The sequence below is a fragment of the Nymphaea colorata genome, chromosome 2, assembly GCF_008831285.2.
Source record: "Nymphaea colorata isolate Beijing-Zhang1983 chromosome 2, ASM883128v2, whole genome shotgun sequence".
NCBI lineage: Eukaryota > Viridiplantae > Streptophyta > Magnoliopsida > Nymphaeales > Nymphaeaceae > Nymphaea > Nymphaea colorata.
The window spans coordinates 27,030,703-27,053,321 of record NC_045139.1 but is presented as its reverse complement, the minus strand read 5'-3'; the positions used below and the strand labels follow the sequence as shown (position 1 = coordinate 27,053,321).

Below are 22,619 nucleotides of genomic sequence, written 5' to 3'. Positions count from 1 at the left end.
TCATGGTCTAATGAAGTAACGAACCAGCAAAAATGGATTGGTTGTTCATGGCCCATGAAACGCCAATCAAGGTAGGATCGATAAAATAGCTCTTGTTTTCCACATAATTGACAATGGACTTCATTCTGTTAACGTCACATTCTTTTGTGCCTCGTGTAATACTCCAAGGCTGGATATGGAGATGGATATCATCCATAGGAAAATAGTAATCTTCATCCCTATGAAGGTCATCATGTGAAATAAAATTTGTTTAAATCTCTAGGAAAATTGTCGCTGCCTCTGAAGATGTAAGAATAAACGATTCAATGAATCTCTGGGTTTTTCGAAGTGATTGACTTATCTTATTATTAATCAACTTATGTAGCTAAGTTAGGAAGTCTGATAAATTGCAGATACTAATTTGTTAAGAATCAGTCAAATTGAAGCTATAGCGTCATTGTTGGCTGCAATTTGAATATCTGTGAAATCTGGATCATAATTTATTGATTAAACAAATAGTTGGAATACCTAAATTTTCACATTCTTGAAGGGCTGTATATTCTTCTTGTTGATCAACGATGATTACATTAAGGAGTAACGCCGTCATAGATTTGATACTGCCAGATATGTTTTTGTGATGACTAAGTTGCCCCATTTCGGCTCACTCTCAAGTACCTGAACTTTGGAAGCCTCATTTCCACAGTGGACCAATTCGTTGGTATACCACGGAGCCATTTTTTATTGACATAATGACACCGAACCTTTATTGCAGCTGTTGCTACCAAATCAGCAAGCTTATCTTTCATACCAACTATTAGCAAGTGTTTTTCGTCTACTTGCTGCATCAAAAACTAAATCACAGGGGGCTCCCAAAAGTAAAGACACAAATGAGTTTTTCACTTGTTCTATGCAGTTTCATCAGTGTTTCTCCTTGTGCACCAATATTGGCTGATGCATATCAGTTTAATGGCTTACTGAAACGATTCGTGGCTGATATTGGGCCTCCCAAGCATCTGCCAAATATTTTGGTTCGACTTCGGAGGGATGAGGCTAATGCCCTAGATGTGCATACCCTATTCTTATAAATCAGTTATTGAACCTTTCTTTTGATTCCATAGGAAGCTCAGCTGAAGTCCTAGTTGATCAAAAGTTCAAAAATATGTAAAAGAGCAAAGTGATGTGGATCAAAAGAAAAGCACATCAAAGTACCTCATGTCTAAGTGGCATTTGATAAATTTTATTGGCAATTCCAGCTATAGGATTCCAATTCTTTATGTAAGAGATCCAAATACATATGGATTAGAATCTTGATATTTTGTTAGGTCCATGGACACCTTTGGGAAAGGCAGTCAACAAGACTGCCAAACCATTTTCTATGGCCATTTTGCTTGAATGAAGTGGACATGAGGCCTTAAACTTCGTTTAATATTTCTTTATGGTTGTTAAAAGGGAGTTAAATGGCAAGTAAGGTTATGCATTCTTAACATATCGACTGAAATGTTACCATGCATAATCTTCTACTGGTAGTGATGTTGTACTTCAGTTTATTGTTTTTGTTAAGTTTTGAAACCCTACATTTAAGTGCTCGTGGTTTGGTAAAAGGATATTCGAACTATGGTTACTTTGGCAACGTAATTGGTCTTTCATTCGTTCAACTGAGGCTTTTCATTTTTATTCTTAATCATTAATAGGTACTATCTCATGATCGTTGAAACATGCTTTGACCAATTTGACTTAATATAGATACATAAAGTTCGGTAGGATTTCTTTTTCTTTCAATTAGTACTCAAACTTATTAAGTAAGAAAAAAAAAACTAACTTATTAACTATTGTGGCAAACTTATTAAAGAGGAAAAAAAACTAACTTATTAAATAAGAAAAAAAACTAGCTATTATGAGAAACTTATTAAATGAGAAAAAAAACTAACTGGTAGTCACCAGGTCAAATGTAGCGTCAAAATATAGAGACAATAGGTCAAATGTAGCGTCAAAATATAGATACAAGACCCAGTCGACTGCAGAAATGATGTGATTTTGCTTCATATGGACATCTATGAGTGAAAGCCCTATCTCTAGCATTGATGATAATGATAATTATAAGGCTACCACTTACATAACTAATAATCCTGTATTTTACCATAGGGTGAAACACATTGAAATCGATCCTATAAGTCATCTGGTCCACTAAAAATCAAGTTAAAGATGCTTTTACAATATTTGGTTGATGAAACATTACTATGGTACTACTTTCTAGTCAACCCTGACATAATGAAAGTACACGGCAAACCTAACAAGGGCTATAAAATTTCGAGAGAGAAATACTTTTCTTTAGAACTCGTCCATGTGTTCAAATTGATACCAATGTTTGGATACGTGTCTTATCAATTTCTTCTCGACTTTTTTTAACAGATGTCAATACTAGGATATGTGTCTCATCAATCTCTTCTCAACTTTTTTTAACAATTTAAAAAGCGTCGACATTTATAAGTATATAAATTTCTTTTCTTTTGAATTTGAAACTTATGCTAGGAAACTAGTTGACCTTAAAATATAGACTTAAATAAAAACGTTTTCTAATTTTGAGCAGCATACAAATACTTGGACCACGAATATTTCTCTTATTATGTGAATTGCTAAAATGCATTTTTAAGTACTTATTGATAATTTGGACTAAGCACTAGAAGGTTTCTTAACGTCTATATTTATATGTATTCGTTGTATCACACAATTGAAATAAATATTGCAACTTTATTGCACCCATAGATATATGTAAGGAAGAATTAAAGTGAACATCCTCAACCGTCTTTCACAAATTTATATATACATTTCCGCACATGGTTCATAATATCAAAGAGTTTCTTGGTGGCCAAACAACTAACACCTTTATACGGAACGGCTAATTTTTACAATACAACCACTCATTTATAAAAATGGAAGAAGATCAAGATGAAGTAGTGACCAACAGAGACCCTGACTCGGAGACAAGGGGTTGGGTGAAGCTTCAACCTTCTTTCGAGCGACTGGTCAAACCCCACTCACTCGAACTCAACTTGTTTCCCTAGAGTCAAACTCCTGCTTTCTTCACCCTATTTTGGAATCGGGAGAAGGAAATCCAAGATCATTCTCTAGCGTTTGATGTTTCCCTTAAAACAGCATTAAAGATGGAGACACAAATTTCTGAGTTACAAAATTTAAAAGTTTCATGAGCTAGAGTTCTTCTAAAAGTTAAGCATATATTTTATTCAACATGAACTGTGTTTATTTTGAGGATCCGCGTTGATAATGAGAGAGATTTCAGTATATCCACCCGAATTAAGTAATAATATTTAGAATCCAATGAATCGGTCCAGACTGACTAACTAATAAGACACTCTGATACGTTATAGAATTTTGCTTTATCCAACGAATCGGCCCAGACTGACTGACTAATAAGATACCCTAAACGCCTTCACAACGCTCACACAAAGCCTTCATATGGACATCTATGAGTGAAAGTCGGGTTTCACAAGAAACCTCATTCTCGTGCTTATGGAAAACACACACAAAATAGGCACATGACCTAGCCAAGGGTCCAGAGCCGGAGTTTCAGACCGACCTTTCTCTATGTACTGCTTAGGAAACTCATCCGAAGCCCTAGTTCAAGTGTAAAAGTAAAGCAACGTAAGAAACAAGATGGAGCAAAAACAAATCAAAGTAGCTAAGATCTAAGCGGCATTTAATGAAATTTGCAGGTACTCGAAGGTTTTGGTATTCCCATACATTGTCTTAGTCCGAAGCAAATAAGTTCAATTGCAAACCAAATTCAGGTTGGAGATGCATCAATATGAACTTGAGTAAGCGAGAGGGAGGTTATCCCACCGTCTAAATGGGAGCTGAAACTCGTCTTTCCTTCATTTTTTCAAGATTGAGCTGTGTGAGCACCAAGTGATAGGATGTCCACATGCTTCAATTTATATGTAGATACCGATTTGAGCACAGGACATAAAGAACATGTCATATATATGTGGACTTCGATGTGAAGTGTTTTATTAGATATCAGTTTCGGACAGCTACTGCTCAGCCGGGTGAGATTTATAACACATGCAACCCAGGTCCGGCCGGAGGAACCATCAAAACCGACCACGTTGTGCGATCGCAGCTTGCCGGACCTTTTATTTGGTTCTTCAAAATGCAGGGGACCGATTTCCGAGTCCGTGGGGGCGATTTTGATAATTTGCTCCCAATAACTGTAAGACTAGAGAAAGGGAAGGAGGTGCGTGCGAGAGAGGGCGTCGTCTCGGGGGGTTGGGCTTAGATCGTCGGATCCTGCTTCCTCCTCCCCTTATTCGTGAACCCTGCTGAGCCAATTTCCACCAATTTGTTAACTGGTCTCTTCGTCAGGTCATCTCCCCAGAAATGGTACTCTCTCTCTCTCTCACGCACACACATACACATTCTCATTGCGGTTACGCCCGTTCATGTACTGGACTGTCGCGTGAGGGTTTTTGTTCAGTTTGTTTTGGGTGTACTTTTTGTGGGATTATGGCGTAGAGTGTTACTTTTTTTCATCTTTCATAGTTTACAGTTGCATTTTGTTTTATGGATTGATGGGGCATTCTGTTTTATGGATTGATGGGGCGTTTTCTGACTTGAAATTTTTCGATACTGACAAACAGATTAGATTCGAAAAAGGGGCACTTGGACAGGCCTGTGTTCAGTTTTGTTTTTTGGTTCACTTGAATCAATTTATTAATTTTCCTTTTTGTATATGTTGAATTTCTACCTTGCGGAATAGTGATGTCGCTGATTTTTGAATAATTTTCCCTTGTAGGAAAAATCTCGTTTTTGTATACTGATTTCCAAAAATTCATCATATCGGCAATTAGAAGTTTGGTGGATGTACAATTGCTTTTCAATTTTCATTGCTTCGGCATCGAGATTGCGCAAAACGTATTAGCAAAACTGTATGGCTACTAAAAAGTCGTAAGATGAAAAAAAAAAAAAAATGATATAGGTGTCTAATTTAGGGCTTCACAATCTTGGGTATGTAAGTCTTTTGTTGATTTATACTTGCTTCCCTGTAAGAAGGTCGATGAAAATTCCTTTATAGAAAGTGGTACATGCCTTCGCCCCAGCTTCCATAGAAAAAATAAAGAAAAGAAAGAAAAACCTTGAGCTTAATTCTCCTTCATATGTTATCGCAGTAATTGAGCTTAATTTTTCGTTTATACTATGCATTCCATATGGTTTTCATAGGGCTTGGAATAGGCTTCATCTTAAGTGATCTATACATGATTACACGGCCCATCCCAATCCACAAGCAAAGCATTGAATGAACACAGAAAAGAGGGGGATTGGGGATATGCCCTTCTTGTTTGAAGTCATTTTCTTCAACGGGAATCTCTAGTATTTAGATATTGTACATTTTTAGATTTCTTACATCTTATTCCAAAATTCTCTTTAATCCATTGCTTAAACCATCTTCTTGTGCCTAGAGGGGAGACTATGAGGTCAGGCCTAAGCGAAGTTTAGAAAATCAATGGCCATAGCTTGACTTATGGCTAGTGGGAAACATATAATGCACTCTTATGCAAAAAAAAAAAAATGTAAGGACATGTTTGATAAGCCATTGGTTTGCCATGCAAACTAGTTTTAGGGTGTCTTATGCCAGTCTGTGACCAAGGTGGTCCAATATTAATATGTTATAAATTATAATGTATCCCATGATACATCATCCTGGTTACTCCTAATAGTTTGTTAGAGTGTATGGAGAAGTTGCTCAGGGTTCTCTGTCTTGGATAAGTTCAGGTTTAGAAAGTTGGTCTTCCTTAGCCATAGTTGGCAAGCCCATTCATTGGACTTGAAGAAGCTGACCTCTGACTCGTGGATCAGTTGGTTGGCTTGGCAATTTGTCCAGGTCTCAGGTAAGATAATGTTATGATTTTTATTTTCATTTTACAGATGAAGTATTAAACAAATAGATAAGAACATAGCCACAAATAGCACAATGTTTTCGAAAATATCGTGATCTTAACGAGGAAGATGACAAAACTGAAAAAAGCCAAAAAAGATTGTGTCCTTTTGAAAAATATGTAACCAACATATTTATCGTATTTTTATCACGATTTTTCATGTTTTTTCCCATTTTTTTCCTGTTTCTTTTGTTTTTCTCTTTTATAAGGTTAGTAACAACATGGGTTCACCTTTAAACTTAAATTAAATTATTTATTATCATTTTTATGATCATGAAGACATTATTTTATCATTTTAATGAGTTCTTTTGCTGTTTTCTTATTCATTTCTCCTTTGTTTTATTTTTACCATTTTTTTGGATTTTCTTTATTTTCAAAAAATTGCTGATATTTTTGTGAATTTACTTGAGAAAAAGCAACTTTGCTGAAAAATACCTGAGAAAAACCTTGCCATTAGAACCCGAGAAGATATTTGTGCTTGTGGATAAAAGTGATAAATACTAGATAAATCAGAAAACTGTTCTTTTTCAACTTTCAATCAAAAGGTTTCGTGGCACATTCTACAAACTTTCACAGCTTTTGAAAACTTAGACTAGAAAATCCAAATAACCTAATGTTTATTCGATCTGTAAGCATCTGAAAAGAGTAGATTCAATCTTTTGAAAACTTAGACTACAAAATCTGAATAATCTTAAATTATGCAACCTGTAAAGGACTGAAAGCATTTGAACTGAAAGGAGTGGGTTCTCGTGATTCACATCTCTTGAAAACTTAAACTGCAAAATTTTCAAGCTGTAATAAACAGAATACATTTCAACTGAGAGGAATCAATGCAAAATGAAAGTTATCTTTTACTTTATTCAATTAAAAAAAAAAGCATTTGAAGTGAAAGGGATGGGTTCTTGTGTGTGTGCGTGTGTGTGTGTGTGTGTGTGTGTGTGTGTGTGTGAGAGAGAGAGAGAGAGAGAGAGAGAGAGAGAGATTATGAATCGTTGGTGGTTGGTAGTATCACAATCCTAATAAAAAAAATTGTGTTACATATGTAGACAGAATCTGTTTCTTAACATGAGCTGGGTCAACACCCATTTCGCTGAAAAATTGCATATCAGGTCAGACACGTGAATTCAATTTATGGAGTTGGATAGATCTCAGAAATTATAAAGATTTTCCCTATAAAACTAAAGAAGTTGCCTATTGTATGTTCAACTCAGTTGATTCATTTGACATTGTCTCTATGCTTAACATGTGAACAAAGATTTAAGAGTTGTGCTGATTGGATAACTATAGCAAAATGAGAAACGATATGACATTAAGTCTTTATTCCATAGTCAAGCTAATGTATTTAACTTGTGTCACAATTATATGTTTTCATTACAAATATCTTGAGTGGTACTGTGCAATACATTGTGTAACTAGGAATGAAACGTCGGCGATTAATGAACAGTTATTTCTTCCATTCAAGCTTCATATTGGAATTGCAGAATAGTTGTCTTGTTCCTGCATACTAAATGCCGAAGTTTTATTCCAAGATTTAAACTCTTATTATTCTCTTGAATGGCATCTTTATTTTAGTAGCTTGCATGCCATTCATTGATATTGTTAGAATATCTTGTATAGGGAACCGGGTCTGGATATGGACCCGGTCCCATGGGCGGGGTACCGAGGGTGGCTCGGTACCCTAGGCGGGCCTCCCTCTTATATTATCTCACTTATTGTGTAATTGTTGATTAAGTGAAAATAACATTCTCTCTCCTAGGGTTGCGGTCTTGCCCCTAGGTTAGAGCTTCTCCGTGGTTTTTCACCTCTTACTGAGGTTGTCCACGTATATCGTGTGTTTCTTCTCCATTATCTTCTTGCGTTGCTTGTTTCTACATGGTATCAGAGCCAGCGCGTGTGGATTCTTTGGTGTGATCGTGGAGATTCCACCTTTTTTCCGCCGCCGTTGGAGTTCCTTGTTTTTCCCGCCGCCCGCCGCTGTTGACGTTTCCGCGGCCGCCGCTGTTTTTTTCCGCCACTGCCGCTGACGTTTTTTGCCCACCGCCGCTGACGTTTTTCGCCCACCGCCGCTGACGTTTCCGCCACTGCCGCTGCTGCGTTTCCGCCACTGGTGACCTGCGGCGCCGCTGCTAGGGTTTCTCTCGCCGTCGCCGTCAGGGCTTCTTTTGCCACCGCCGTCAGGCCTTAAGTCTCTTATGCCGTGGTTCTTCCACCTTCGCCGCCGCTTGTCTTGTTTTCTCTTGGGCTGGTGCCGCGTGTCCTGGTGTTGGATATTGCCTTCCTGTGGGGATTGTGATGGCAGAAGAGATGACTTGCAAGATCGATGCTGCCTTTGACTCGGGCAGCCATACCAAGAGCGAGAACTTGCCTGTTCAAGTCACCTCCATTCGGCTGAACAAAGACAACTATCTCTCTTGGTCTGCTGCACTTGAAATAGGGATTACCAGTCGCGGTCGTCTTCCCTATATCACTGGGGAGAAACCTGCACCTTCTAAAACGGATCCACAATGGGCGACTTGGGCATTGGAAGATAGCCAAGTTAAAGTATGGATCATTAGTTCTGTTTCCGCTGATATTCAGCCCCTGATCTTGCGTAAGTCGACTGCATATGACATGTGGACTGTGCTTGCAAGGATGTATGGCCGTAAGAAGAGAGTCTTGCGCACGTACCAAATCAAACGTGGCATCTACTCCCTTAAACAGGGTGACTTGTCTGTGGCATCCTTCTTTGCAGCCCTGAAGACTAAATGGGAGGAACTGGACTATCATGTGAATGATGACTGGCATTGTGGTTCTGATCATGCCCTGTACTGGGAAAAAGAATGGATGGACCAGACCTTCATTTTCCTTGGAGGATTACGTGATGAATTTGAATCCATTAGGAGCCAAATTCTAAACTGTGACGAGATTCCTGGGATTGAGGAGGTGTATGCCCGGGTAGAATCTGAGGAACAACGTCGCCAAGTCATGCATATTGACTCCAGCCAGGGGAGTTCTCCCTCAGCGTTTGTTAGCCGTGCCTCTGGGACTGGACAACGTCCTGTTCGGCGTTGTAGTCATTGTAACAAGTTGGGGCATTCTGTGGATTTCTGTTGGGATATTCATCCTGAGAAGAGACTTGTTCGTGGTCGTCCTCCTTCTAGTCGGCGAGGGTCGTCTGTGCCTGACTCTAGTTAGGGTAATTCATCACATGTTGAAAAATCAAAGCTTTCCTCTGAGCAAATCAAGGAGTTGCAAGCTTATATCAGCCGACTTTCTACTACACAAGAGGAAACTTCCACGACCGAGGGAGCTAAGTTAGCTCAAGCTCTTGTGGCCACAAGTGATCAAGGTAATCCCTCCCATGGTGATTGGATTGTTGACAGTGGGGCTACACATCATATGACAGGGGATCCTAAGCTGTTTCAAGAATACAAATTGTCTTCAGGGCAGCAACGCGTGTCTATGGCTGATGGGTCTTCTATTTCTGTGGCTGGAAAAGGGAGTTTGTCCTTGTTAAATAAATATTGTCTGCATAATGCTCTTCATGTTCCCAATATTCCTGTGAACTTGTTATCTGTCAGCAGTATTACCAAAGAACTAAATTGTAATCTGATTTTCTCGGCTGACCATTGTTTTCTACAGGACTTGGTGACGGGGAAGAAGATTGGGATTGGTTCGGTTATTGATGGGCTCTACAGACTGCCCGTGCAAGTTGCGTCTGCATTGATTTCAGCCACTAGTGGACAGTTGTCAGGTGTGGAAGACAGGTCTATCATTATGCGATGGCACGAGCGTCTTGGACATTTCCCATTCCAGTTGATCAAGAAGTTGTTTCCTAGACTTTTTACGTTTGTTTCCATTGACTCCTTCACATGTGAAGTGTGTCAGTTGGCTAAGCATGTCAGGGCTTCGTACCCTATTTATTTCAATAAAACCACCCGTCCATTTGCTTTGGTTCATTATGATGTTTGGGGTCCTTCGGGAGTACCCACGTGTCGTGGTTTTCATTATTTTATGACTCTTATTGATGTCTACTCCCGTTGTACGTTCGTGTACCTGTTGAAAGAACGTAGTGACGTTCTGGTCATTGTAAAAAATTTTGTGGCTTTTGTTGAGACTCAGTTTCAGACCTCTGTTCAGGCTTTCCGCACTGATAATGCTAGAGAGTATGTCTCTCAATCTCTAGATGATTTCTTGAAGAGTAAGGGTATTGTTCATGAAACGTCCTGTAGTTACACACCTCCCCAAAATGGCGTGGCTGAACGTAAGAATCGCCATTTATTAGATGTCACTCGGGCTATTATGTTCCATCGGCAGCTTCCTAAGCGCTACTGGGGTGATGCACTTCTCACTAGTGCCCACCTTATTAATCGTATGCCTACCCGTGTGTTGCAGGGTCATTCCCCATATTCTATGCTGTGGCCCACTCAGAATCCCTGGCCTCTTACTCCTCGGGTGTTCGGGTGTGTCTGTTTTGTTCATGACCATAGTCCCACCCTCAAGAAACTTGACCCTTGGTCTATCAAGGCTGTCTTCCTGGGGTATTCCTCCACTCAGAAGGGATACAAATGTGTTGATCCTACCATTTCTAAAGTCTATGTCTCCCGGGATGTTACTTTTCATGAGCATGAGGCGTACTTTCCTGTGAATCCTCTTCAGGGGGAGTGTCTAGGGAACAGTAGTGAAGAGTATTCCTCAAATCAATTGATTCAGTTTATGGACTTCTTGGATTACAAGGTTAGTCACAGTGTGGCAGACACAGTCAGAGATGGTAGAGACAGTCACACGGACGGGGGCCTTGTTGTCAATCAATCCACAGCTCGTGATCACTTGTTTGGCCAGGTGTACACCAGGAAGAAGACAGATGTGGTTGAGAATGTTGATATAACCAATCCCAATCCTGTGAGTTCCCCGAATGACCCAAGTCAAATCGATGAAGAGCTTCCTATAGCCTTGCGCAAGGGCACCAGGTCATGTACTTCTCATCCTATTCAGAGATTTGTCTCTTATGCGAAACTTAGTAAGGATTACAAATGCTTTATTACATCCTTGTCTAAGTCTGTGATTCCCAGGTATGTGGAAGATGCTAGAGAGGATCCTAAATGGCTACATGCCATGACAGAGGAGATGGAGGCCTTGGCGAAGAATGATACTTGGGCAGTAGTTGATATTCCCAAGGGGACTCATTTAGTTGGTTCCAAGTGGGTGTTCAATGTGAAATACAAACAGGATGGCACCGTGGAGAGGTATAAGGCTCGTCTTGTTGCAAAGGGGTTCAGCCAAAAATATGGTATTGATTACCTTGAAACCTTTGCCCCTGTTGCTAAACTGAAAACTGTGAGGGTCATCTTAGCACTTGCAGTGCAAAAGAAGTGGAGCATGGATCAGCTTGATGTCAAGAATGCCTTCTTGAACGGCTATCTACAAGAAGAGGTCTACATGAGCATGCCTCCTGAATATGTTCAAAGCGGAAAATGTTGTCATCTCAAGAAAGCCTTGTATGGGTTAAAGCAGTCTCCTAGAGCATGGTTTGAAAGGCTGAGGATAGTAATGAAGACTAATGGATACAAACAGGGAAATGGTGATCACACCTTATTCATTAAGCAGAGAAATGACCTGGTGAGTCTTCTTCTTGTGTATGTTGATGATATGATAGTCACAGGTGACGATGAAGAAGAAAAAAGGAAGATGAAGGAAAGGTTAGCTGCCGAATTTGATCTTAAAGATTTGGGTAAACTAAGGTACTTTCTGGGAATCGAGATTGCTCGGTCAGAGACAGGGCTTGTTATGAGCCAAAGAAAATGCACTCTAGATCTTTTAAAGGAGACAGACAAACTTGGATGTAGGCCATTTCTAACTCCAATGGAGTCTGGTACAAAGATAAGCATCAAAACTGGCAACATCCTTGATGAGGAAGGAAAAAGGAGGTATCAGAGGCTGGTTGGTAAGCTCATCTATCTTACTCTTACTCGTCCTGATACGTATGCTGTGAATGTGTTGAGTCAGTTTATGCATGCTCCTACTGATTGTCACTGAAAGAGTGCAGAAAGAGTGTTGGGGTACCTAAAGAATGAACCAGGGAAAGGATTACTCTATACTCAGCAAGACCAACTTAATATTGAAGGATACTCTGACGCAGATTGGGCAGGATGCACTGATACTAGGAGGTCTACCACAGGGTACTGCATCTTTCTGGGGGGTAACCTGGTTGTATGGAGAAGTAAAAGGCAAGAAGTTTGCTCTAGATCCAGTGCTGAGGCTGAATACAGGGCTGTGGCTATGGGAGTTACAGAAATGCTATGGTTAAAGATTCTCCTAGCGGATATTGGAGTTGAAACGGAAGAAAAGATGAAGATGTACTGTGACAACAAGTCTGCGATTAACCTTGCAAACAATCCCGTCCTTCATGACAGAACTAAACATGTGGAGATTGATCGCCATTTCATACGGGAACGTATAGATTCCAAGGAGTTGATCCTGCCGTACATGAAGTCTGAAGATCAAATTGCCGATGTTTTGACCAAAGCCTTATGTACATCTCAATTCGAGAAAAATGTGAGCAAGCTTGGCATGTTTGACATGTATGCCAAGCTTGAGGGGGAGTGTTAGAATATCTTGTATAGGGAACCGGGTCTGGATATGGACCCGGTCCCATGGGCGCGGGTACCGAGGGTGGCTCGGTACCCTAGGTGGGCCTCCCTCTTATATTATCTCACTTATTGTGTAATTGTTGATTAAGTGAAAATAACATTCTCTCTCCTAGGGTTGCGGTCTTGCCCATAGGTTAGAGCTTCTCCGTGGTTTTTCACCTCTTACTGAGGTTTTCCACGTATATCGTGTGTTTCTTCTCCATTATCTTCTTGCGTTGCTTGTTTCTACAGATATGAACAATTAAAAGATTCTTCATCCTTATGAAACATTCTTTTGATATGTTGGTTGATCTGCTTAATCTGATAACTTGCACTATCCTCGATTGCTCGAGCAGTTCGTTTGGGTGCATAGAACACATTACACTTTGCTGTACAGAGGACGATAGAGATATGTACCTACAAATGCAGGAGTTGGCAGGACAGGACTATATCCAGTCATGACAATGAATTTTATACAGTTCCAATTGTTTGCTGTTAAATATGTTTTTCTTCTGAGAAAAGTTAGAGTATTCATAAGTAATATAGTAAGGCCAAATTATGCTATCTCGTTACTCTGTGAGGTCATGTTCTATTTGTTAGAATCTTGAACTCATTCCTTGATTGATGTGTTATCCTTGTCTCTGGGTTAGAGAAGAATTCTCGAGCAACTTCCATTGTTGATCTAGTCGTATCACGAAAAGAACTCAGACGTTTTTTATTGTTAACAAACAAATTCATGTACAACCATATGATCTGTAACATGTTACTTAATAAGCCAACTGAAAGCTGGATATGGTATGACTGTATGAGACGATACTGCTCATTCTCTAATTGTGGTGGTGGAAGTGTGCATGTTGTGCATAGGATTACTTGTTATTATGTTATCTTGTGCAACTATGTTTTTCCATAGAGATAAAAGTTTTCCTGTTCTTCCCATTTTTTTCTTATTTGTTTGATTTTTTAGAATTTCTTTGTGATTTTTAATGTTAAAAAGTAAATTTTTAATTTTTAATGTACTGTTACATTATGTTTCTAGCTTTGGGCCTCACCCTGTTTTGTCGCATCTATAGCTTGTCCAAATAAGCTAGTCTGCTTTCTGTTCTAATTCCTAGATTATCTCAAAGGTCACATGTCAGCCAGGCAGGCAGTTTGTGTTCTGGTAACTGTTGATGACAAGTAACACCTGGGATAGCTCATTTTTTTAAGCATCATCATGGTTTGGAGAAAGGGGACATCTATGTCACACAGGTGCATGGTGTAGGGCACGGTGGGGTTACAACTTACAACAACATGCATACAGTTTATACATTCATACATACAGATCACGTACAAATTGTCCACAAACAACAAAGTCATCTATTTACAATTAGCAAACCGTCTTTCTATCATTGATTCAAGAAACAACAAATTGTTACAACCATAATGAGAAATATATTAGTTATTATATTACCAGATTGGTTAAGATGATAAAAGTAATAGAGTTTTGAGTTCATACTTTATGAGAATCATATGCATTCCTCTCTTATTATTTCATCAATATTTCCATGCTTTTATTATCATCACCAAAGTCATCAAAAGAAGGAATCCTAGGATCAATGAAACATATGTTGAGAATGTGAAAGTCACGTTCTCCCTGGCATTCAAATTCTTCTAGGATTACATCTCAAAATTTGGATGATCTGCAACTGCATCTAATTAAGACAAGGAAACAGAGAAGTTGAAGATTCTAACTGTGAAAACATTAATGAATCCAATGTAACACAAGAAATCAACATAATAACATAAAGAAATACGTAGAGTAGCTATAACTAAATTGATCAATTTGATGTGCTAGGTCATCTGAGCTTGTTAGATTCACTTATTCACATACTTTGTGTAGTATATCATTTAGTTCCTCAAATAATGTGTTTATGATGTGGTTTCTCAGGGACACATTCAGAATCTTCTTTCTTTGCGGAAGGCTCCTTTAGTTCAGTGTTGCAGCCATAAATGGGAATTGGGCCTTCGACTACTGAGCACTCAAGCTGCAGCAGGCACTCCACCACCCTCTCCACCCCCTCCACCTGAGAGGACCCATTTTGGGGGTCTTAAGGATGAAGATCGCATTTTCACAAACCTCTATGGTCTTCATGATCCTTTTCTGAAAGGTGCCATGAAAAGAGGTGACTGGTACAGAACTAAGGATCTGGTTCAGAAGGGTTCTGACTGGATTGTCAATGAAATAAAGAAGTCAGGTCTTCGTGGTCGTGGAGGTGCGGGCTTTCCTTCTGGCCTGAAGTGGTCATTTATGCCAAAGGCATCTGATGGACGCCCTTCATATCTTGTTGTAAATGCTGATGAGAGTGAACCTGGTACATGTAAGGACAGAGAGATTATCCGACATGATCCACACAAACTACTTGAAGGATGCCTGATTGCTGGTGTAGGAATGCGGGCAAGGGCAGCTTATATCTACATCAGGGGTGAATATGTGAATGAGAGGTTGAACCTTATAAAGGCAAGAAAAGAGGCATATGAGGCTGGTCTCTTGGGCAAAAATGCATGTGGGTCAGGTTACGATTTTGATGTGCACATCCACTTTGGAGCTGGTGCATACATTTGTGGGGAAGAGACTGCTCTATTGGAAAGTTTAGAAGGGAAGCAGGGGAAACCTAGACTCAAACCTCCCTTCCCTGCTAATGCTGGTCTATATGGTTGTCCTACTACAGTCACCAATGTGGAAACAGTAGCTGTTTCTCCAACAGTTCTGCGAAGGGGTCCAGAATGGTTTGCTAGTTTTGGACGAAAGAACAATGCTGGCACAAAACTGTTTTGTGTCTCTGGCCATGTTAACAAGCCATGCACCGTGGAAGAGGAGATGAGCATATCCCTGAAGGAGTTGATTGAACGGCACTGCGGAGGAGTAAGAGGTGGATGGGACAATTTACTGGCCATTATTCCTGGAGGTTCATCAGTCCCTCTCTTGCCTAAACATATCTGTGATGATGTACTGATGGACTATGATGCACTTAAGGCAGTCCAGTCTGGCTTGGGGACTGCTGCAGTGATTGTGATGGATAAATCCACTGATGTTGTGGATGCAATTGCAAGGTTATCTTACTTCTACAAGCATGAAAGTTGTGGTCAATGCACACCATGCCGAGAGGGAACAGGATGGTTGTGGATGATTATGGAAAGGTTGAAAGTTGGGAATGCAAAGATTGAGGAGATAGATATGTTGCAGGAGGTGACAAAACAAATTGAGGGTCATACCATCTGTGCATTGGGTGATGCTGCTGCATGGCCTGTGCAGGGCCTTATTCGTCATTTCAGACCAGAACTGGAGAGGAGGATCCGGGAGCGAGCAGAGAAGGAACTAATGGAGGCGGCTGCTGCGTGAGTTGAATAAACCAGGTTGCTTTGTAAGCCGTCCTTATCATCTGTTACTCTTTCCTGCTGTTATCATTTGGTAGGGTACCTAAAGGGATTTATGTGGAATAAAATGGACATATCTTTTATTGCTTCCCAGTGCCCATTTATGGCACAGTTGGGGTTCTGTTCTTATTTTGCTTTTTTTGTTTTTGCTTTTTTTAATTACAATTGCTGTCACAATTGACCTAATGCTTGAGGTAAGATGGACTCTTGTCTTATTTTGGTTTTCATCCAGTGAAAGTCCAATTTTAACTTCTATTATAGCTGGGGAGCTGCTTGGTTTATTTGTAATATTTCTGAAGATCTGCTATAGAATTATGTGGTAGGGCATGATGGCTGAAGAACTACGATAGTATGTTCTTGGTATAGCATTGTTGCTGAAGGCTATATTAGCATGCGAAATACCCTTTCCAAGACGGAAGCCTGATGTTTCTTGGCCTTGAGGGGAAACTTCTCAGCAGCGCCTGTCAGTTTGTCATGTGTTTCTTTGGATAAGGAACCTTTCTCCTTAGCAAAGGAACTTCGTGGCTTTGTTTCTTTCAAATTCATGTTTCTTTATGCTTTTGATGTTACTTGGAGTTGCTGGCTGATGCAGGAATCTCATGAAGTTATGTTGCGATATGTTTCATGTTATCTGTTGGAATATTTTTAAAGATAATCACTAAAATCCCTTAGTTCCACACATATTGACATGAAATATAAGGAGTTTGTTATTTTTACATCTGCATCAAAATCATGGATATTTGTTTCATTGGTTTCTACTGTTCATCATGATTTGGTAGAGAATCTGATTCTCTATACCTGTCTATGTAGCTTAAGTTCCAAAGATGTCTATTGATCAATCCCTTGTGGGTGCATCTTTTGTAATAAGACCAAAGCAATGGCAAGACTTTCTGAGTGAGCAGGGGCAGAGTAGCTGGAGTTCTATTTTGAGGGACAACTAGGATGGGACACGGTGAATACCCACATCTCATTTCATCATTGGTTTCCATCATCGACAATGATATCAAGAAAAGGATTCATGTAAAATTATGAAGCTGTTCCGTTGAGAAGAGGGCTTGTTTTCGTGGTTTGTGAAACACAAGAATTTACATTCAAATGTCACAAAAGCTGGTTTATAACCGAAACAATGGAGGCAAATGGGTGGTATTCCTCTAGGGGCGTTTCTTCGTGCATCTAAGAGCCCCTCTGATCCCAAATCCTCTTTTCGTGTGACCCATTTTTTAATACAGTGGTTGTCTCTATGAGTGGAAAACGTGGATCTTAAATCTACGTTTCCCCCTAAAAACTTTTGATGTGAACTCTGATGGGGGCGATGGGGAGGTCTGACCTCAAATCCATAGATTTAAGATCCCCAAGGATCTCAGATCACCCAGGATCTTGAGATCCTCTGTTTAACAAACACGCCTAATAGACTAAGACTGATATTAATGTATAGACTGTTGAAGATCCTCTGTTTAACAAACACGCCTAATAGACTAAGACTGATATTAATTTATAGACTGTAGATAGGAAAATAGTTGATGCTGCTGTGCTGATAACCATAGTGCATGAAAAGTACCTGAAAATTTGTCCTCTATGAAAGATTAAAGATAATTGGCTACATATCAAATATATGTTTTGAGAACAATTTGGAAGCAATCCTGCTGGCGGGATCTCCACCGAAATTTTATTCCAGAAAATTATCTACAGACAAAAAATAGAGCCACAAAAAATGCCACAAAGATTACACGGCCGGAGACAGAGAAACAAAACCACCAAAAGAGCAAAAGCCACAACGTCGGATGTTTGGCTGCAATATCCTCCGCCAGGCCATACAAGTTTCAACTGAGACCTGTGCTTTCTAATGAAGTGAAAATTCACTTCCGTGGGAGCTCTGCCTTCTAATCTCCGTCGAAGCCACCCCATCCAGTCTCTCCTGTTAGAGATCGGATGAATAGCCGGGCAAATGTCATACAAAGTTCGTTGAGAATATCAATTTCAGGAAATATCAAGTCAGCATTGAGATGCCGGCGCCCAGAAGCTAGAACTTCCCCAGTCCAGTCTCCGCAGCAAGAGACCGATGTATGTCTATTCCTCAACCTGGATACACAGCTCCCTCTCCTTGAGCTGTGACCATTCATCTGGCACTAGCCAGATTTGGATGGCCTGCTGCTTTTCTTGTTTACTCTTCAAGGAGGCCATAACAGAATCTTCACAAATCTACCAGACACATTTCCTTGTCTCTTCCAGAGAAGGTTGCATTCCTCTGTGAACAATGTTGTTTCTAAGGATCCAAGCCTCCATATGATGGCACCTAAACGAAGCGCCATAATTTGTTTAACTATCCTCTTTTAAAACTGCAGCTGACCACCTCCTAAGCTCCCCAACAACAGTGGAATGGGCGGCATGTTATTTGTTAAATCGATGGCAGATTTGGATCCAAATCTTCACTGCATATTTACAAATGAAAAGAAGTTGATCAAGTGCCTCCTCTTCCCAAAGGCAGAGGAGACAGCCATTTACATCGTCAGGCCTCTCCTTTGCAATTTACCCAAATGTGGAGAGCTTGTAAGTTAAACACAAAAAACAGAGTATAGTGCAGAACAAAAACAGGGTATGGTGTGAGAAAGAGGGACGCAAGAGACAAGTTTTTACGTGGTTCGGTGAAGCACACCTACGTCCACGAGAGAGGCTCTTTCACCGAATGTTACACGTCAATCTTCTCCTTGATTTTAGGAGAAGTTACATAATTGCTCTTATGAGCTGTACACAATCGTTTGATGCTGGTAACGGTTGGGGATTGGCTTTCCTTGTTGGGTTGTTGCTCTCCTGGATCGTTATCCTCATTTGTAACCATAGCTCGTTTTCCTTTATCATCATATTCTTTAGTTATCATCATATTCTTTAGTAACTGACGTGATCTGTAGCCCAGCTGTTTACTGATTATATCCCTTTACCACTGATTTAGCATCTGGCATAATCTTCATTCTAGCCGGTTGATGATTATAGCCCTTTACTGTTTCTTCCCCCCTCAAACTGGGCGGGGCTTTGGTCAGGCCCAGTTTGTTTCTAAGTGAACTAAAGGAGTTGGTGGATAATGCCTTGGTGAATATATAAGCAAGTTGTTGAGATGAAGGTACAAATTGCATGGTAAGTTGACCAAACACAACCTTTTCACGAAGGAAGTGATAATCTAGTTCAACGTCTTTCATCCGAGAGTGGAAAACTGGCTTGATAGCAACCTGTAGGGCAGACATATTATTACAATATAGGGTTGGAGCGCAGGTCAAATATATGCCAAGGTCTTTCAAGATATATGTAATCCATATAAGTTCAGCGGCTGCAGAGGCCATAGACCTATACTCGGCTTCAGTCGTGGATCATGCAACAATGGGTTGTTTCTTTTCTGTCCAAGATATACAATTGGTGCCGATGAAAGTGCAATACCCAGTAGTTGAGCGTCGAGTGTCATGACATCCCGCCCAATCAGAATCAGAGAAGGCATGAAGCCGAAAATCATTCTGAGGAGAGAGAGTACAAACATCAGAAATAGTGCCATGAACGTAGCAGAGTATATGCTTGACAAGCTGGAAATGACTATTATTCAGTGTCTGCATATATTGACTGATATAATTAACATTGAATGATATGTCTGGCCTTGTAAACGTCAAGTATTGTAGCCCCCCAACTAGACTCCGAAATAATGTTGGATCTGAAAAGATTTCATCATCAACAGGAGTTTCATAATGTTGAACCAAAGGAGTGATCGCAAGTTTATAGTCAAGCAAGTTCACACTTGCGAGTAAATTGAAGGCGTATCGTTTTTTATTTAAGAAGAGTCCAGATCTGGTCTTAACCACTTCTACTCCTAAGAAGTGATGGAGATATTCAAGATCTTTCATGGCAAACTCAATACTCAACTCTTTGACAAATTGTTGAAGAAGGATACTATTGCTGCTCGTTAATATGATGTCATCAACATAAAGAAGGAGAAAAATTATATCTTGAGCTTCTCGATAGACAAACAGGGAAGAGTCAGATATGTTGGCATAGAAGCCTTTTGTTAATAAGAATGAACCAAAGCGATCGTACCAAGCTCGAGGAGCCTGGCGAAGTCCGTACAAAGCTCTGTGAAGTTGGTAGACATGGATGGGTTTGGAAGGATCAACGAACCCTGGAGGTTGTTCAATGAAGGCAGTTTGATCCAAGTTGCCATGGAGGAACGCGTTTTTGACGTCAAGTTGTTTAATCTCCCAATGATTAGTCAAGGCAATAGTAAGAACAATGCGAATCGTAGCTGGTTTGATAATGGGAGAGAAGGTTTCCATAAAATCAATCCCTGCTCGAGCTACCAGCCATGCCTTCAAGCGTTCCAAAGTACCATCGTTTTTTAATTTGGTTTTAAAAACCTAGCGTGTGCTAACCACATTCATATGTGGTTGTGAAGGAACTAGTGTCCAAATTTGACAACGGTGAAGGGCATTGAGTTCTTCTTTCATTGCCGCCACCCAACCATCATGCAGTAAGGCATCTTTCACCATTTTTGGTTCGAGCAGAATATTCATAGTAAGAAAATAGCGAGAATTAGGTTTAGGTATACAAATTTTTGCTCAAGTGATCATAGCATGAGAATTTGATGATGAAGAATGAGCGGATGCAACATGGAGATCCTTCGTTGGTATGGTGGCATTTTGGAATGAAGGCGATGGTGCAGCTATAGGACATTGGAGGCTTGCTTGATGCGGAAGTTCATTAAAAGCAGATGTTGAGTCAGCGACAATAGGGGATAGCACTGCTTGTTGATGCGTAGAGAATTCGGGAGAAGCCAGGCAGGAGAACTAGCTGGTAACACTTCTTGAGTTGGGAGCTCTTCATGATGCATACAAATGGAAGATCCAACAGTGAGCTGCCTATCATCTGGACTTTGAATATTATTAGGGGGCTCGGTCCATTCCTTGAATGTTGTAGGTTGCAGCTGATGTTCAACTTTGGAAAATAATATTCCAGGCTTATGATAAAGAAAATAAGTTTCATAAAAAACCACATGCCGTAAAGTATATATGCGGTCAGTAGGAGGATATAAGCAGCGATAGCCCTTGTGAATGAAACTATATCCCAAGAATACACAAGGTCACGATCTTGGTTCAAATTTGTGCCTGACATAATCTTTCAAGTAAGGAAAGCAACGACTTCCAAAAATACGAAGGCATGTATAATCTGGTTTCTTCCCCAAAACACATTCAAATGGCGATTTCATTTGTAAGGTGGGTGTAGGCAACCGATTGATTAACCATGCAGCAATTAAGAAAGCATCAACCCAATATTTCATGGGTATATGAGCATGAAAGAACATGGTGAGGCCCAATTCAACTATCGACTGATGACGCCGTTCAGCCAATCCGTTTTGCGGTGGTGTTTTGGGGAATGACTTAATATGTTAGATGCCATGATTTCTCAAATAATTTTCTAGGGTCCAACTATTAAATTCACCTCCTTCATCGGTTTGAAAAATTTTTAATTTTGTTTCAAATTGTCGTTCAACTAGCTTATGGAAATCCATAAACACTTGACAAAGTTCAGATTTGTGCCGAAATCTTTGCTTCATCAACAAATGTAGCATAAAACTGAAATTTTTGTGTAGACGTGATACAGGCTGGTCCCCATAAGTCACAATGAACACATTCAAGAAAGATTTGAGAATGCTTTTCTACAAGAAGAAATGGAAGCCGATACATTTTGGCAAGCTGAAAACTAGAACAAATTGATATTCTTGATTGAGGTCCACTCACCTCAATATTTTGTTTGCTAACGAGAAAGTCAACTATCCGATGATGAGGATGGCCCAAATGCTGATGCCACGTTTCTTTTTTGAAACACATAAGGATCTCCGGTTCTACTGCCCGACACTATTAGACGATTGTCCCTCTTGTCCTTAACAGAAAAACCATCAGCAAAAAATTGAAAAACATATGGATATTTAGACGTTAACTGGCTGACTGATATTAAATTCTTCTTAATTTGAGGCACAACTAGAACATTATTGAGAGGTAGACATTTTTTCCCGTTTTGAATATCAACATTTCCAATGTGAGTGATACTTAGTTTTTCACCATTCCCCACCATAATTTGATCATTACAATGATATTCAGTATAGTTTGCAAGGTTAGTTGGATCAGACGTTATATGTGTGGACGCCCCTGTTGCCAACAATTAGCATCATCATGATTCATTTTGTTGCAGATTTGACATTGAAGACCTTTGTTCTTGTTTTGGTTCTCTGCGTCCACCATTCTTGTTTTGATTGAACTGAAAATGTCTTCCTCCTTGGGCTGACTGAAAATGTCCTCCTCCTTGGGTCCTCCTCCTTGGGCCGCTTGTGTGAATTCTCGCCCCTTTGAGTTAAAGAACTGATTTCTATTTGATTTAAACTTGGAATTTGAATATTTTTTGCTGTAAAATGCAACCTGCTGACTAGTAACCTCATGATACATACTCCGGATAGTTTTATGACTCTGGAGTAAAGCTACCACATCTATGTAGGATGGTGCTGAGGGTTTCATCATAGTGGTGGTAAAGGACTCGTATTCTTGTCCCAATCCACTAAGAAGCCAAAAGTCTTTGGAATGGTCTTCTATAGGCTTGCCTATGGCCGCAAGCTCGTCACATATCATCTTGAACCCACAAATAT

The 22,619-nt window shown here is 40.0% G+C and overlaps 1 protein-coding gene across 1 annotated transcript; it reads left to right on the top strand.

Annotated features, from left to right (window-relative positions):
• Window positions 1-4,032: 4,032 nt before the first annotated feature.
• LOC116248158 (NADH dehydrogenase [ubiquinone] flavoprotein 1, mitochondrial) lies at window positions 4,033-16,212 on the top strand. The gene is made up of 2 exons (XM_031620794.2): window positions 4,033-4,377; window positions 14,466-16,212. The coding sequence occupies exons 1-2, from the start codon at window positions 4,375-4,377 to the stop codon at window positions 15,915-15,917; spliced, it is 1,455 nt and encodes a 484-aa protein (XP_031476654.1). The 5' UTR covers window positions 4,033-4,374; the 3' UTR covers window positions 15,918-16,212.
• Window positions 16,213-22,619: the final 6,407 nt, after the last annotated feature.